Consider the following 16,956-nt stretch of genomic DNA (forward strand, 5'->3'; position numbering starts at 1 on the left):
AAATCAGTGGCGTCACAGTTGAGTCCACTTCTTAGGCCGATTTGATTGGCTTCTTCGTCAAAGTGTTGCAGTCGCATAGTAGGCATGCCGACTTCTGCTGGGATGACTACTTTTGCTCTGTATGTTAGTCGGAATGGAGTTTCTCTTGTGGAGTTTTTGTAAGTCATTCTATATGACCACAAGATACCAGGGAGTTCGTCGACCCAGTCCCCACTACTGTGTCTGCCCTCTTCTTTAGTGCTTGCACTAGGCACTTGTTTGCCGCCTTTGCTAGGCCATTACACTTAGGGTGCGCTGGGGTTGTTGTGGATTGGCAACGGAGGGGTTTTGATGTTGCGACGTTTGAGGGGTGCTTTCCCTAGCCCGTCTTCCTCTTCCTATCGTCGTAGCAACACCTCAGGGGGAGGGATGATAGATGATGGAGGTTGGAAAGGAAGAAGAACAGAGCGAAGGAGGTCCTTCGTGAATGAGGCAAACTGTTGTTAGAGAGATTGAGGTATCCTTTAGGAGGATTCATCGAACTAAGCTTGAGTGACACAGCCGAAGCTAGAAGATTCTCCAGGAGTGTGTGAGTTTAGGGATTGGTGGGCAATTAGGCACGACTATTTCTTTCAAGGGGAGAATAAGTGGGCCCCATGTTGGTTGCCAAACTTTTTATGTTAAAAACTTAATTGTATATGGATGGAGAGGAGGTATGGGTGGATGGATATTTACAAGAGTTTAGGGTCTCTTATTCTTCCCTGATGACTATTAATCAAGAGGAAGTTGATTGTTGCACAAGGAACACTCGTTAGAGGGCCGAAGATGATCTCTTAGGTATGCCCTCCGACGTTTAAGTCAGTGATAAATTAAGCAAAATGGTAGAATGTAGAATCTAGTTTTAAATAGTTATCCAGCGTGCCTTGGTATAACGGGGTTGTCCACTATTTATGAAGAATTTGTCGGGGGCACATTGGTAATTTGACCTAATCGGTGCAGTCAGTCGTTCATACTTCTCAGCGGTCGGTTGCGTGAGTCATCACTGCATTTAATGTGAGTTTCAGAATGGCTAAAGTGCTCGAGTCGTCCGAGTAGTCATTATGACTTCGGCTCAAGAAGTCATAATGAGTCTGACCATGCATTAAATGCGACGGGGTTTGGAAGGCGAAGTATGATGCTGGTGAAGCTGATAGGTTATCTCGGCGTGAAGACATTTTTCATCTCGGACTTAAGATGCTAGAGAGATCGGCGGTACTCACACCCAGATCGAGGTTTTAGATTATGGGACTAGGCCAGCTAATTATGACAAATGGCCAGCTCTAAAGAGCTATCTAGGCTTGATAATTCTCAAGATATAGCAATTAAATTTCCCCTCACCTTTCTTTTCCGCCAACTCTCTAGAGCTACCTAGACTTGATAATTCTCAGGGTATAACAATTACATTTCATCCCCCCTTTCTCTTCTTCCCTTTGCCTTGTTTTCCCTTCTTTTCTTCCTCTTTCGCTCCGTTAGTAAACTCCCGATCGTAGCAATAGGGTATTTAAATGCAATTAAGCCAGGCCCGGGGAATTTGTCCAACAAAATTTAAGAACACAGAAGAGCGTACTCTTCAATATTACTATTATAATAATAATTTGCGAGGGCATTGCTTGAGGTTTTAAATGCGGCGATCAAGCCAGACGCTAACTTTTCACACGTGGCGCCTCGAGCTTCCGCCACCTGGCCATTAACCGCCACCGCGAGAACCTCCTCCAGCCTTCACTACCTTTTCTAAAGTTTAAAAGCCCCCAGCCTCAACCAAGGCCTATAAAAGGCCCCGCTCCGGTCCCTAACCCAACCATCGGTTTCTTTTCAACCCGTCGCAAATTTTACGAAGACGATGTGAATTGGATGTGACGTGAAAAGATGAGTGGGGGCCACATTTGTTCAGCGAAAATGATGTTTCCGCGTGAAAGGCCAAGTGTGGGAGGCTAAGGCGGTTTCAAGCGTGTGGGGTCCACACAAATGTCTTGGTGAACGAAAATATGGCCAGGCCCACCCGATTCTGCTGTTCATATATATAATAATGATTCTTCCTAGGGTTGTGTGCGGAAGGAGGGTAGCAGTTTTGTTTGGGCGGCAGAGGCTGGAAGAAAAAAAGGGCAGCGTGCAAAAGTGAATTTTTGGGCGGCGTGTTATTCCGGTGACTGTTTCTTTTGAGAGAAAAACTGAGAGATATTTGTGTGTGAGAGAGAGATTATTTGAGGGTTTAAATTGTGAGAGTTGTAAACCAAGTTGTATTCTCTCCTCTCTAATAGTAGATCTCCCCCTCCTTGCCCCGTGGACGTAGGCAGTTTGCCGAACCACGTAAAAATTGATTGTTTGAGTTTGTGAGAATTTACAATTTGTTAATCACTAATGCAGGTAGCATTTGTTGCAATAGGAGCAACAATGGTAGGAAGCATCACGTTCACTAGAGAAAAGGGTGACTACATCCATAAAGGAGACGAGGTTCCTCTGTACTTCTACACTAATTTTCCGTACTATCTAACCTTTAGTTTTGGATGTTAGCTAATGGCCAACCTTTTCCTTTTTCATCAGTTTGGATATTTCTCGTTTGGGGGGAGCACTGTTATATGCGTATTTGAAAAGGTTTGTCTTTTTTCCTTTACCTATGCTCAAAACAAAAAGCTTCTTACGCCTTTTTATTGATGCTTTTCGTAGATAAGATCTGATTTTCCAGGAAAACTTCACTCACATATTACTAAACGTAAGGGTCATAGATCCATATAACTGGACAGTCAGAATTTAAGAGTTCAATATATTAAACAATGGATGCAGTTTCATGTGTAGAAACCCCAAAATAATACTTAAATGTCATACTTGTGAATGGAAATTTCATCTGACGTGTGTGGATACATACTGAAAGTGAGAATACCATAGGCAGCGTGCTTCTCATGTGATCATTCTTACAATGTTTTTCCTAAAAGCCGAAAAAACCACAAATTGCAGCCAACAGGAAATCCACGTTTTGGAAACATGTATTATAGAAGACTGGATTAGTTTTATACCATTGACTATGAAGGGGAAAAAACCCAAATTTCTTTTTTAACCAGAAAATCATTTTCCTTTTTATTAGAACTTAGATCCTAAATTCGTATCCATATTAGCGTATTGCTAATGAAAGCCTAAATGGATGTTGGGTAAAAATAGTTTTCATTTAACAGCATTAAACTGACAGGGAAGTTGCATAATTGGTTGTATATTAAGCATGAGAATCCACTTTGTTATTTATGTGGAAGACTCGACTTAATCTGATCATAGGATCAAAATGGATCACAAGGTCAACATCTGAATTTTGTTTCCATACACCGATTATATGATAACGCTAAACTTTGATCCCATCTCTAGATTGTGAAAATATTTGTAGGATCCATATAATAAGTCTAAATCCTAAAAGCACTAGTAGTTAAACGCTACATATAACTTAAAATGGAACTTGGATATTTAGGTGACACACTTATGATAGAAATGGTCATTGATTCGAGGTTCACCTATAAGGTGGATTAGCTTTCTTCAGTCTAGGTTATAGGTGAATTATAATTTTAATTAAAATTTTATTTTTAAAATCCTTTTGGATACTGTTGGCATTGACTCAAAGGTATTTGGTCACCTTTTGCAGGATGCAATTCAAATAGACGAGGATCTTATTTCAAACAGTGAAAGATCCCTCGAAACGCTAGTTTATGTAGGTATGAGATTGGGTGTAGTTTCGAAGAGGGCACAGGCCGTGAAAGATATATCAAGATTGGAGCAGTGCAAGCTGGAAGAATGACGCTGTGTACTGATTGGATGGATTTTTTTTTTTTTTTTGTATAAAATAAAACTTCATAAACATTTTTCTGCAATTCCCTCTGCAGAGTAGGGGGGTGCATATTAATGTATATTGTACCGATACAGCTAAGGAGGACGATGGGAATGCGATTATTTTAACCGTAGGTTTATGTATGAAGCTAATCTACTGTCGTAATTGTTAATAGAATTGCATAAACCGTTACTTAGTCCTGTTTGTTTTTGCTTTTCAATCTGTATTTTTTGTCACCATTTCGTTCTCACTTTGCATTTCTTACGCCGAGGAAATGTTCTCGTATATTCCACAGTGTAAAAATGTAAGCAGCATCCTCATGTTGGATCCTTCTAAATTTGCTTTTTATTTGGGGGGAGGGAAAATTGATTTTTTTTAAAGGCATTTCATAGTGTTCTTGACATTTATAAATGAACACTGTCAGAAGAATATTAATTAGAGAGGCGCTACAATCACACCTTAAACCACACTTCTCTCTCGTTACAGTGCACTGGGGCTCATATGATTTTTTTTTTTTTAATTCTCATGTTGGTCCTAGCTGTAGCGGAGAGGAGTGTGGTTGAGGGTGTGGTTAAAGGTTGTGCTTCTAGCATTTTCCTATTAATTAGATACCAAATCACTTTTTTGATGGTGATTGAGATTGATCAAGGTGACAAAGAGATAGTCATCAATCAAGAAAGAGGTACAGGTTAGCTACTTGAGTCATCTCAAGACCCCTCACAGTTGTCTTTCTTGACTTCTATAGAACGTCTTAGCAAGAAAAAAATAATATTTTATTTTTTTCAATCACAATTACTCATTTCTTTTTCAACGTCTATGACTCGTCTAAATATATATTAATACGGGAGTCTTTTTGAATTGTGATCCAAAAAATTAAGTACAAACTTCGCATTATGATCGAATCATAATCATCTATTAAATAATAAACAATCATAATTAAAAATGATTGATTGCATATAAACACCTGTAGTATGATGTTATATATCGCACTTGTTGCCCGTATAGGTTCAGTTTGGTGTGAAATTTTTTTTATTCTTTTATCCTAATTATTATTAAATTATTTTTACTTTCAGGGGTCAAAGAGTCAAAAATTTTCACTCACGGGTCTATCCGCCAAAACAAAACTACACAGATAGCAAGTTCAAAAACATCTTGCGATATGGTGTCCGTGTCCAATTAAACCTTAGGAAATAATTTGATATGTTTGGTCGATTATGCAATAATTGTGAATTGGATGTGACGTGAAAAGATGAGTGGGGGCCACATTTGTTCAGCGAAAATGATGTTTCCGCGTGAAAGGCCAAGTGTGGGAGGCTAAGGCGGTTTCAAGCGTGTGGGGTCCACACAAATGTCTTGGTGAACGAAAATATGGCCAGGCCCACCCGATTCTGCTGTTCATATATATAATAATGATTCTTCCTAGGGTTGTGTGCGGAAGGAGGGTAGCAGTTTTGTTTGGGCGGCAGAGGCTGGAAGAAAAAAAGGGCAGCGTGCAAAAGTGAATTTTTGGGCGGCGTGTTATTCCGGTGACTGTTTCTTTTGAGAGAAAAACTGAGAGATATTTGTGTGTGAGAGAGAGATTATTTGAGGGTTTAAATTGTGAGAGTTGTAAACCAAGTTGTATTCTCTCCTCTCTAATAGTAGATCTCCCCCTCCTTGCCCCGTGGACGTAGGCAGTTTGCCGAACCACGTAAAAATTGATTGTTTGAGTTTGTGGCCATTGTAATAGTTTTAGGATCCCTCGACGCGCAGTCCTAGAGCTGACGAGAGGAAGAGCAAATATCCCACTTTGATGGGATATTAGGCTTTCAGATTCTTGTTCCCTTTGAGAAACAAGAATTCTTATCGATCTTTCTCTCTTATTGTGCACCAGAAACTCTGCCGAAATTTCCGCTGCGCACAACAGACGACCCTACAAAAAAAAACCCGGCCATGTATTTCCGACCACCGTATAAGGGCGGCGATGTGGAAACCGGCGGTGCCCGGCCGCTGTATCCATCGATGGTGGAAAGCCCAGAGCTGAGATGGGCTTTCATACGGAAAATCTACGGTATTCTCACCGCCCAGATGCTGGTCACCGTCGGCATGGCTTCAGTTGTGGTTTTCGTGGACCCGGTCCATGATTTCTTTGCTACGACCACTGCTGGCCTCGGGGTTTATGTTCTTCTCATCATCGTCCCCTTCATTGGTAAGTTTTCTTTTTTTTTTTATTTTTCCGTGTCCTTGTTTAGTAATTTCATTTTTGTTTGCTGACCCCTTTGCCCCTTTTTTTTTTTTTTTTTGGCATGTGTAGTTTTGTGTCCTCTGTATTACTATTATCAGTCTTATCCGGTGAATTATTTGCTGCTCGGGGTTTTCACTTTGTGCATTGGATTTGCAGTTGGATTAACGTGTGCGTTTACTAAAGGTAAGGAGATCTTAATTTCATCTTCTATTTTCAATTAAAAAAAGCATATGTTTTCTTTCCCGACTACGGCCATGCTAATCTCCTCTGTATCGTTCCAATTTTGTCGAATGTCGTTTTGTTCGTGTTTTTAGGCATATGGCCTGCTAAAATCTGGATTATGTTGATTACTAGCATCGAAATAACTCTGATGGCAAGCAATTTTTTCTATTAGTTTCCCCTAAGGGGCTATTTGGTTCGTTTCCTAGATATAGGGAAATGCGTTTCCATGTACAAAAACACAACTTTTGAGTTTTCCAAACTTTTCCAAGAAATAGATTGTTTCGTTTTGGTTCGCACAAAAAGAATGGTGGGAAACCAATGTATTTATTTTTCTTGTGTTTGGTTCGCATGAAAAAAAAAGGGAAAACTTTTGTTTATATGGCAAAAAGCTGACGTGACTGCAGTTTTCGTCGATTTCACGAGTTTGAGGAAAGAATTGAGGGAGATAAAGAAATCTGATGTGGCGGCGATTTTCACCGGGTTTCCCTTCTTCAACCCTAGCGAACCAAAGATGGGAAAAAAACCGGCGGAAAGCTTATATCCTATGTGGCAAGTAATCCTAAATGAGGGTGTTCTGATAAATCATTTTGAGTAGGGTTTAAGGTCCTTGATGTCCCATAAAAGATTCATCCGTGCATTAAGTAGGAGGTAGAGTGGCTATTAAGTAACACGGATGCAAGTAATCCTAAATGGATGGTGTAGCTTGCACTCTAGGACAACCAATGATGATTGTGAAATTGCTTGTGTGTGGTCTACAGCACTTTATCAACATATGCTGTCCTTCAAAGTTCCAAACATTTCTTTTCATCGAAGATGTCCAAAGTTTTATTTTTTTCTTTTCTTTTCTTTTCTTTTTTGAGTAACCAGAACAAGATTCTCATGTGATGAATTATGAGTAACAATGGCCAGATGCTCAGAGAATTCATTAACTAGAAAAATATACACACAATCTAAATGTTGCCTAAAGTTAAATCTCCATTTAAACACGTGAACTCCTCATACCTTGAGTTTTGATTTAATTTGATTATCACTGATTGTTTCAGGCTAAGTAACTCAGGTTAACTGGGCCTGATTACTTCCAACAAAAGCTACCTTGTTTAGCTAGGCATCGCTCAGTGACTCTGTATCTAATTTTATATTATACCTTGGTGGATAAATTTGCTCAGAGTAGTAGCCTTGGTTCATCTCTAAGAACTATCTTCCTTCATAATTCTTGTTATTTTTTTAAAAGCTCTATTAGACTTCATCCTTGCAAAGAATATGTCTAGATTACTGCATTATTCACTGCAAGTCATATGATTACTAAGCGAGGCCCTCTGCTGCTCGTAAACAGGGAAGGTGATTCTGGAGTCAGCAATCCTCACAAGTGTTGTAGTGATTAGCTTAACTCTATACACATTCTGGGCAGCGAGGCGGGGCCATGATTTTAGCTTTCTTGGCCCTTTTCTTTTCGCCGGTCTAATGATCATATTAGTTTTTGCCTTGATTCAGGTATTCTTTATGCCTTTTCTTAATGGATTTTTGGTTCACTGCAACTGTAACACTAATACAGATAGCAATTGCCAAAGTGATTGTTGTTGCGTACAATTATAGTTGCAGTTGTTTGGTTCAGTTTTAAATTCTTGCAAGTTGTAACTTTTTTGCGTAGGTGCTTTGTGTCATCATTTTTCTGTAGATTTCTGTTGGTGTCAATGTAACTATTACATCAAAACTCCGCACAAGTCATCACTAGTCCTTTATATAAGTTTAGATAGAAATGCATCTAAAATTGCGGTGAAATTGATAGATACAACAGATCAAAATGTTCTAGTTGCGTGTAATTAAAGTTACACCTTTTGCAGCTATTGTGATCCAAACAACTTGTGAGCTTCTCCTTTTGTCTCATTTCTATCAAGGTTCTTGAATCTGACTTTATGTTCCATTTGCATTTCAGCTGTTTTTTCCAATGGGCAGGCTCGCCTACACGATATATGGAGGTGTTGCTGCGCTCTTATTTTGTGGATACATTATTTATGATACCGATAACTTGATTAAGAGGTATTCTTATGATGAGTATATATGGGCTGCTGTTGCTCTGTATCTTGATATTATTAACCTCTTCCTTTCTTTGCTTACTCTCTTTAAAGGTATTGAGAGTTAGGATAAATGAATGTAATTATGTATCAGATGATTGTTGTACATAGATGAACGCTGCAAGTAGAAATGTAGGTGTTTCAGCGGGTAATATCTTTCTTTTAAGTACACAAAGCCTTAATTATTGAGTTCCAAGTTTTGGTTTTTCCCCCTTACATATTACTCCTTGGATCTTCTCCATTATTAAGAAGTACCGGAGGAAATGCTAAATACAGTTGATTTTTCGCCTTAATTGCATATACGCTTTTCCTATCGTATAGTTCTATTCATCTATCACACATAAATTTTTAATTAGAAATTTGACCTTCTTATCTCAAAATGAAGTTACCTTTGTGTTATGTATACATACCACTTTGTGTTACATATACATACCAATTGTAATGTAGATATTAATGTGTTACTTAGGAATATCTCTATCTACCGATACAATCAATCAAACTGCCTAATTGACCGAAAATCAAAGTGAGAAGAGACTTTACTCTAACATCTAAATCTAGTATTAAAAAGCATATCTGATGCATAACAATAAATAATGGTGATTACCCTCAATATGCACAGTATGTGTCTTACATCAATCTGTATGTGGTAAGAGAAATGATCAATGTGAGCAAACATATCGAATTCTTCAGGGCAGAGTAATCTGATAAGAAATTAAGAAGAAAATCAATGATTTACATCAACCAAAGCATTAAAAGATGGAAATGAGAGCGAAGTAGATCAATTTCTATTCTCACCTCCAGCAGAAAATTGGTCATCAGATGCATTTGGTCGAGGAGACATACTAGTTGAGTTGAATAAATTGATCCCAAGGTTAGTGCAATCTGCACCTAAAGAACCTGTACGTGAACCGAAAGCAATGAATTGAACTGTGATCTTATGGTTCCCGATTCTTGGTAAACTACACAAATTTGTTCACGGTAAAAATGTGCAAGAGCTCAGGTAGCGACGAATGTTAGTCCTATATCTGACCAGTAAAATTCATAAAATTACTATGAACCATTGTTGATTTTTCCACTAACAAAATGCTATCATAAGATTGTTATGTATTCTTTGAGAAAATATATAATAGTTGTCAAACAATTCGAAGGTTGGCTGCAGTTCTTACTAAAAATAGTTTTGTGCAAAACCCCTCTTATAACCTATCCATGGCATTTATACCACGAGTGATATGGAAAAAGTCCGTACAGTCTTTATAACAAGGGAAGGCAGAAGCATTGAAGATATTGCTGTAGCCTTCATTGCACACACATTTGTGCTCATAGGTTGAAATCTGAGAGCACTTGCCTCCACCGCAGTAAGCCCACTTGCAAGCTTTGTGAAGAAAAACACAGAACAAAAGAAAAAGTAGAATACAAATTTAGAGACTTCTTGAACTGTATGAATTCCTACTCAGTTTTCGAATTTGACAAAGATGACACTTACGATCGAAGAGGGAGAGATTGGTAGGGGATGCTGCCGGTGCAGGTGACACTGAAACGTTGGTGCAAGAGTAGTTGATGCTGCCTGAAATTGGTAGCAGAGTTGCAGTTTGAAATAGTTCATGATATCTTCTGCAGGTTTAATAGTTCGTGATAGTTTTCTCAAATAAAAACTCATGGTAGCTTGCTGCAAAATCCTCCCAAGTTTATGGTAGTTTTGTGAAATTTTCCCTTGAAATAGTTGTGAAACTTTTGTTTTCATTTAGTTTTCAATGTATCATACCTGAGATGAGGTAGTATTGACCTCTACAAATTCACACGCGTCCTTTAAAAAAATTCTTTACATGAGCATATATTTAAAAGGAAAGAGAGCTGAAATTAAGTAAAGAGCTTGTTCCTTTACCATGTTTGAATCAACAATGAATTTAAGGTACCAGAGGGAATTTGAATCCACTCATCTGTGTCTTTAGATGATTGAAGGTGCAATCATAATAACTGCAGCAATAATTTTTTTTCGAAAAGAATAATGGCAGCGATAAATATACTAAATCTTGTACTAGATTTGCGTAAGGACCCTGCATTTCTATTCCTATAGTTTTTTTTTCTAACAGTACTTGCAATTATATATACTGGTCCCAACTTTATATTAAATCTATTGCAGCTTCAAATTATTTCTCGCGTCATACTTTTCATATAAAACCGAGCAAGGGCGGATCTATATACAGTCCAGGTGGGGCCATGGCCCCCCCAAAATTTTGGGGGAAAAAAGGGTGGTTTCTATAAAACCTCCTCCCTTAAAAATTAAAATATATATATTCATTCTATTTTTTTCTTCCTCTTTTGAAGTATTTTGGAGATATTGACGTTGGCTACTCTACTCGTTTTGTTTAGGTTGTGATGTATCTCTTGTAAATAAAATTGCATTAAGAAAATTTTTCGTCTATCTTTTATACCCCCCAAGAACTGAAATCCTGGATCCGCCCCTGAAACCGAGGTTGGTCCGTCTTTCCAGTAGGAGTTATGTATATTCAAAATGTCACTTATTGTCTAAGTGTGTTTGATGATTTGGACTATAGAGATCTGGCCGTGTGCTACATCGGCAATGCAGCAGCTAACTATATCCACAGAGAGGGACACACCAGTTTACGTTTACCCATATGTCAGTTTCAAAAGTAACTTTGAAAAAAATATATTAAGGATAAACATTTTAACTTTAAGGTTTTTCTGATAAAATCTCAAAGTTAAAAGAGGGTTTTCTAATAAAACCTAAAAGTTTGATGGGTTTTGTGATAAACCCTATACGAAGGGGGTTTTCTGATATTTTGATAAGGGGGGGAGTTTTTCCCTAATCGTCCAAAACAAGGGGGTTTTTCTGCTATTTACCTAAAAACTAAGAAAATGACGTCTAGAAAAAAAAATCATAGGAGAGAATACTAACAATTGGGGATGACGCAAGGAAGGAACCTGAAGTGATCCCCTATGTGGAACTGGCTCCAACCAGGATTGCATTGGCAAGCAAACCCAAAGGTTCGGCTTAATGACACGTGGCACTCCCCCCTGCCACACTCCACGGCATCACATAACCCATCTAAAAACACCACAACAGATTCAACAAATAAACACGCAGCAATTAAGACGAAAAAAGATATCGAAAAAAAAAACAATAATCAAGAACAGAAGTTGGATGATCTAGAGATGAGAATGTTACTGAGTACAGGAGAGAGCAGAGGGCTCAGAGGGGAGAGCAAGTCTCCAACTGCTTCCTGTGGATTCAAAGGGGAGGCTGCCACCAAAATGAATACAAACATAAGTTTATTCCAAGCCATCTTCATATTTATATATTTTTTTTTCTCTGTGTCTCTACGAGAGGATGGAGAGGGAGAAAAGAGGATGAAGAATGAAGGGAGATGAAGGGGATTAGGTGGGATTATTTAATGCAGCTTGAAATGTTGGGAACTGTTTTATTAATGAGCTCATGAGGGTAATTAATGGACTAGTTATGACCACCTTGGGTGATCATCAAGATGTTGGGATTTTCTAATAAATTTATTGGGTGAAAACAAAATATGGACCAAAACCAAAAAGAGATTACAAATATGGACCAACTTCTCATCAATTTTGTTAAAGCATTTAGAAAGGGTGATGGTTAGTTAGCAAAACCCTTTTACTTAACCAAACTCTATTTGCTATATAAGTGCTATTATTAATTGTTATTATAGCGTTTAGAACGAGGGATTATGGACTACATGACATTCGCAACCTTTCACATTTATTTTATATTGTAAAGATCACAAAAGTCACTTGAGTCAGTAAAATGGAGCAACTTAAAGCCCCGACCAGGCCAAGCCGGGCTTAATCTCATCAGACCCATTTAGATATGGGCCGGGATCTGTAAACTTCAAAAACCAACTAAACAGCCCAACACTGCTATGAGTAACATTATATATATATAGAGAGAGAGAGTAAAACTCCTATCCACTTAAGTGGATAGGAGGACTTGTCCACCAAACTTTTTATCCACTCATCTTATCTCAAGATTTGTGCCATCAAAATATATTGTGGCTGTAGGGGTTTGAACCCCTAACCTATTTCCCAAACTCCCAAACTTTACTACTAGGCCAAGTGACCCAAAATATTCATTCCACTCAAAATATATATACATATATATCCCAACGTGCAACCTTAACAACTGACCCGTAACCTTAACAACTGACCCGTAACCTTAACAACCGACCTATAACCTTAATAACCGACCCGTAACCTTAACAACCGACCTGTAACCTTAACAACAAACCCGTAACCTTAACAATTAAACCTGTAACCTTCACAACCAACCTGTAACATTAACAACCGACCCGTAACCTTAACAACCGACCTATAACCTTAATAATCGACCCGTAACCTTAACAACCGACATGTAACCTTAACAATAAACCCGTAACCTTAACAATTAAACCTGTAACCTTAACAACCGACCCGTAACCTTAACAACCGACCCGTAACCTTAACAACAAACCCGTAAAAACCTGTAACCTTAACAACCGACCCGTAACCTTAACAACCGACCCGTAACCTTAACAACAAACCCGTAACCTTAACAATTAAACCCCGTAACCTTAACAACCGACCCGTAACCTTAACAACAAACCCGTAACCTTAACAATTAAACCCGTAACCTTCACAACCAACTCGTAACCTTACAAACAAAAACAATTAGTTTCCTTATCAACAACGAAAATAATAAAAAAATAAAAATAATAAAATAACAATCCCCTTCAATCATTTCAACATCATCACAGTAACATCATGATAGAGAGAGAGAGAGAGTTTTGAGAGGTTTTATGGTCACGGAGCGAGATAATCGCGGTGCTTTTTTTTCAAAAACACCCACGCAGCTCATATTTTGTTTCCACGACGTTCCAAAGTTCGTAGCCAATTGATTGAAGGTAAATCTTCATTCGGCACTTCCAATAGTTGTAGTTCGTGCCATCGAATAGAGGTGGTCGCTGTGTGGAATATCCCTCTTTGAATTGTGATGTATTTGTTGATGCCATCTTTCACCTTGCTCTGATACCAAATGTAGGATCTGAAATAGATACACTAGAACACTAGAAGAGGGGTGAATAGTGTTCTTTTAAAATATATGCAAAGTAGATTATAAATTGCAAAGAAAAATGGCAATCTCAGAAATTCACAATCACAAACACAAAGTTTTATACTGGTTCCACCAACCCGGTGTACATCCAGTCCCCAAGCAAATCCCGCTTGAGATTTCCACTATGATTTTGAAACCTTACAAAATCAAAAGCAAACCTGACCAATTTGCAAGACCATGCAAATTGCAACACCAATTGACAAGACCATGCCAATTGCCACCCAATCTCTAAACCAAGAGATCAACCCTCTCAAACCCGAGAGAAATCCTTTTTGAAGCAAGAACACAATTGATCCTATAAGCCTTGAATGTGTAGTGAAGTGCTGCAGTGGCTTAGGATTCTTTTAACTCTCTGAATATTGCCTATACAATCTCTAAGAATGATTGAAACCAAGGCAATATCAGAAACTCTCTTTTTCTAAACACTTAGCATGAAAATCTGGAAAATTAGAGAGTGAATATGCACAAAATGTTTGATCTTGTAAGTGCAAAACTTAGTGCTTTTTTTTTGATGTTTAAACCTATTTATAGCCTCTGAAATGACATAATTTTAAACCCAATTAACGTCCACAAAACGGCTATAAACAGTCACTTATTTTAAACCTGAAATCTGGAAAAACTGCATCTGTAGTCGACTACAAGTCATAGTAGTCGACTACACTGAGTCTAAACAGACTCTGTGAAGTCAGAAAATTGCCAGTAGTCAACTACAAGGCATAGTAGTCGACTACACTGTAAACTCAGATTCTGGAATTTTTTCTATTTAGTATTTTGACTATAACTTTCTCATCCGATATCGGAATGAGGTGATTTAAGATTTGTTGGAAATCTCTTGAAGAGACCTACAACTTTGGTCTTTTGAGTTTTTCCAGATTCTAATTTCTAAGGGGTGTAAATGAAATGTTTTAAGACTCACTTAATATCTATAAACTCTAATGGCTAACATAGGGGATTTCTATTGTTAACCAACACACTAAGCATGTGTTAGTGTGTTCTAACACTATGTGTGTGCATGTGTATGAGTGATCAAGGCTTGTACAAATTTCTAAGCAAAGAAAATATAAAATTACATTTTGACAATAAAGTATATCTTCTTCTTTGCTTCATTTTGCCTTGAACTCATCTATGTCTTGAGTATCAACTCTCTCTCTCTCTCTCTCTCTCTCTCTCTCTCTCTCTCTCTCTCTCTCTCTCTCACCCCGTGACCCCAAAAACTCTCTCTCTCTCTCAGGACCCCAGATCCCCAAAATTCCAGCTCCAACTCCAGCCCCTCCAAGACCCTCCCTCTCTCTCGGTGCTCGCTCGTGACGCCAACCCCACCGCCGACCAAGTCCCTCTCCGCCACGGCACGGCCGACGAACTCGTGGCCCAGTTGTATTCTCTCCCCCCTCCAAGACCATCCCTCTCTCTCTCAGTGCTGCAGGTAATAACTCGAACCCTCTCTCTCGATCTCTCTAGATCCCTCTCCTCGCTGTTATTAGGTGATCAAAAACTTCATTGGGTTTTTGGTTTTTTGTGGGTTCTGGACCCTTTTGATATTTTGTTTGGATAACAAAGGGATGAGAAGATATGTATGTTGGACATGATGCGTGCTTTGATGTGTTCTTTATATAGTGTTCAGGAACATTGCAAGCCATGCTCATCCCTATTCTAGGCCATGAGGATTCTAATGCCTTACATCTCAGTCTGCCAATTGAAAAAACTCTAAATTTAAATAAGTAATCAAGAAGCATATCATTATTAGCACTTAGGTAAAATCATCGTGAAGAAATTTCACACTATTTGAGAATTTGGTGGCGTCGCCATGGCCGAGCACTGGTTCTGCAGAGTCGATTCGATGCGACTCGGTCGCCAACGGCTATTTCAGTCTTCCAAGTTTTGACGTGTTTCGTCATTATGCGTATTTCGTCGTTTCATTGACTTGTACGCTTCACCGATTTATTTCACATGTTTCGGTAACATGGAGGTGGCCGATGAGTGTGCAGGCCACTTGGTTCGTCGTTTTAGTGGCCGATGAGCGTACGGGCCACTTGGCGATGGCCGGCAAGTAGGAGTGGCCGGTGACACACGGCTCGCATTGGTTCGCCGTTAAGTGGCTTGCTGAGTATCGTTTTAGTGGCCGATGAGTACACGGGCCACTTGGAGGTGGCCGGTGAGCACGTAGGCCACTTGGAGATGGCTATTCTGGTAGCTTTTTGCTACGTCATCAACGGTTCGTCGGTTTTCTTCATGCGCTTATCGGCGTCGGATAATCTTCCTTGACTCGAATAATGATGTTCATCGTCTTCTCTCTATCTCGAACTATGTTCGGGGACCTATAGGTAATTTTTGACGCCTACACATATCATTATTAGTACTTAGGTAAAATCATCATGAAGAAATTTCACACTATTTGAGAATTTCTTATCGATACAGTAACTCTCTGTGCTTTCCAACTTGTTGTTTTCTTCGTGATAACCAATCATTTTCTAGTAATCTTTACTTTGTGCATCGGGAAAAAACATGAGAGAGAAAAAATGTCTTGATGTGTGAATGAAACAAAATAAGGTAAAGAAAGAAAGGAAAAGCATCTCCAAGCAGAAAAGCATGCAATCAAATTTTTCCAGAATTGATCGTTAACATAAACTGATTAGCAATCTCTGGTTGCTAAATATTTGAAGGTGTTTTTTAATACATTTCAAAACCCATCTGAGAGTGTATTTACAAGATCGATAAATTTGTGGAGTACTCGTTACAATGTGGATAGCTAATATGTATTAGTGGTGATACAATTGATTTTGCATGCATAAATGTCTTTTTCCTTTGATAATTTCTTTTTAAGGCACAAAATTTCAGGTGATATAATGGCAAGAAAGAGTAATAAGAGAGGTCAACATTGTGGCATTTTTTATAATTAGGAGGAATGCAAATCTCAAGTTGGTAGATTCCCAAATGCCTCCTACAAAGGGTATGCAATGTATGAAGAGGCTTTGATTGGATGGGAGAAGCACACCATCGCGCGTGATTCAGCATCCAGCTCAAGGCATGTGTAGACACCTGTTTGTGTTCAAGAACAAATGTTTCCGAAAGGGCATAATCTGGATGAGTACAAGGGAAAACTTGGGGAAACTGTTATTTCCTCCATCTATGCTTTTGTATTAGGTTCAGTGTTTACAATATTAGTGTTTCTAGTATGTATCGTTGTAGTATTTGTTGGTTTCTCCATTGCAAAAAACACGTGATGTGATTTGTAGATGATTCTTCAATGTGAGGATAAGCTTGCATAACTTGGGTCATTTTGTACTTAGTTTGTACTCAATTTTGAGCTTGTTTGTGGTCAGTTTGTATTATGATTTGTGCTCAGTTTGTACTTAATTTGACTTTTTGTTTGATTTCTAGAAATAAAAAATGTACGCAAGCTTTTGTACCCAATTTTGAGCTTGTTTGTGGTCAGTTTGTACTCAATTTTGTGCTCGGTTTGTACTCAATTATGAGCTTGTTT

General features: G+C 38.5%; 3 protein-coding genes across 6 annotated transcripts; 2 read left to right on the forward strand and 1 right to left on the reverse strand.

Moving 5' to 3' along the window:
* Positions 1,604-8,493, forward strand: LOC109835389 (BI1-like protein). 2 transcript variants are annotated; one of them, XM_020403364.1, is made up of 5 exons: positions 1,604-1,859; positions 5,734-6,011; positions 6,117-6,230; positions 7,603-7,760; positions 8,203-8,493. In XM_020403364.1, the coding sequence occupies exons 2-5, from the start codon at positions 5,756-5,758 to the stop codon at positions 8,407-8,409; spliced, it is 735 nt and encodes a 244-aa protein (XP_020258953.1). In that variant the 5' UTR covers positions 1,604-1,859; positions 5,734-5,755; the 3' UTR covers positions 8,410-8,493. The 2 variants fall into 2 exon arrangements, with proteins under 2 accessions (XP_020258953.1, XP_020258954.1); XM_020403365.1 differs by having other exon boundaries at positions 1,604-1,853; positions 5,728-6,011.
* LOC109835391 (phosphatidylserine decarboxylase proenzyme 2-like) lies at positions 2,384-4,019 on the forward strand. Its single transcript, XM_020403369.1, has 3 exons — positions 2,384-2,469; positions 2,560-2,610; positions 3,641-4,019. The coding sequence occupies exons 1-3, from the start codon at positions 2,410-2,412 to the stop codon at positions 3,791-3,793; spliced, it is 264 nt and encodes an 87-aa protein (XP_020258958.1). The 5' UTR covers positions 2,384-2,409; the 3' UTR covers positions 3,794-4,019.
* Positions 8,573-11,754, reverse strand: LOC109835390 (slit homolog 2 protein-like). 3 transcript variants are annotated; one of them, XM_020403366.1, is made up of 6 exons: positions 11,529-11,748; positions 11,259-11,408; positions 9,825-9,905; positions 9,588-9,713; positions 9,137-9,238; positions 8,573-9,042 (listed from the first exon to the last, which is right to left on the reverse strand). In XM_020403366.1, exons 1-6 carry the CDS (start codon positions 11,650-11,652, stop codon positions 8,969-8,971), a joined length of 657 nt encoding a protein of 218 aa, XP_020258955.1. In that variant the 5' UTR covers positions 11,653-11,748; the 3' UTR covers positions 8,573-8,968. The 3 variants fall into 3 exon arrangements, with proteins under 3 accessions (XP_020258955.1, XP_020258957.1, XP_020258956.1); XM_020403368.1 differs by lacking the exon at positions 11,259-11,408 and having other exon boundaries at positions 11,529-11,752; XM_020403367.1 differs by lacking the exon at positions 8,573-9,042 and having other exon boundaries at positions 9,158-9,238; positions 9,508-9,713; positions 11,529-11,754.

The sequence above is a fragment of the Asparagus officinalis genome, chromosome 3 (assembly GCF_001876935.1).
Source record: "Asparagus officinalis chromosome 3, Aspof.V1, whole genome shotgun sequence".
Taxonomy (NCBI): Eukaryota; Viridiplantae; Streptophyta; class Magnoliopsida; order Asparagales; family Asparagaceae; genus Asparagus; species Asparagus officinalis.

Excerpts from the sequence above, each read along its gene's own strand:
- LOC109835391 (XM_020403369.1), top strand. The coding sequence starts at position 2,410 with ATGGTAGGAAGCATCACGTTCACTAGAGAAAAGGGTGACTACATCCAT. Across the intron at positions 2,470-2,559 it reads ACATCCATAAAGGAGACGAG|TTTGGATATTTCTCGTTTGG; the intron begins GTTCCTCTGTAC and ends CTTTTTCATCAG. Across the intron at positions 2,611-3,640 it reads TTATATGCGTATTTGAAAAG|GATGCAATTCAAATAGACGA; the intron begins GTTTGTCTTTTT and ends CACCTTTTGCAG.
- LOC109835389 (XM_020403364.1), top strand. The coding sequence starts at position 5,756 with ATGTATTTCCGACCACCGTATAAGGGCGGCGATGTGGAAACCGGCGGT. Across the intron at positions 6,231-7,602 it reads AACGTGTGCGTTTACTAAAG|GGAAGGTGATTCTGGAGTCA; the intron begins GTAAGGAGATCT and ends GCTCGTAAACAG. Across the intron at positions 7,761-8,202 it reads TAGTTTTTGCCTTGATTCAG|CTGTTTTTTCCAATGGGCAG; the intron begins GTATTCTTTATG and ends TTTGCATTTCAG.
- LOC109835390 (XM_020403366.1), bottom strand. The coding sequence starts at position 11,652 with ATGAAGATGGCTTGGAATAAACTTATGTTTGTATTCATTTTGGTGGCA. Across the intron at positions 9,906-11,258 it reads TCCTTGCGTCATCCCCAATT|GCAGCATCAACTACTCTTGC; the intron begins GTTAGTATTCTC and ends TACCAATTTCAG. Across the intron at positions 9,714-9,824 it reads CAATCTCTCCCTCTTCGATC|CTTGCAAGTGGGCTTACTGC; the intron begins GTAAGTGTCATC and ends TTCTTCACAAAG.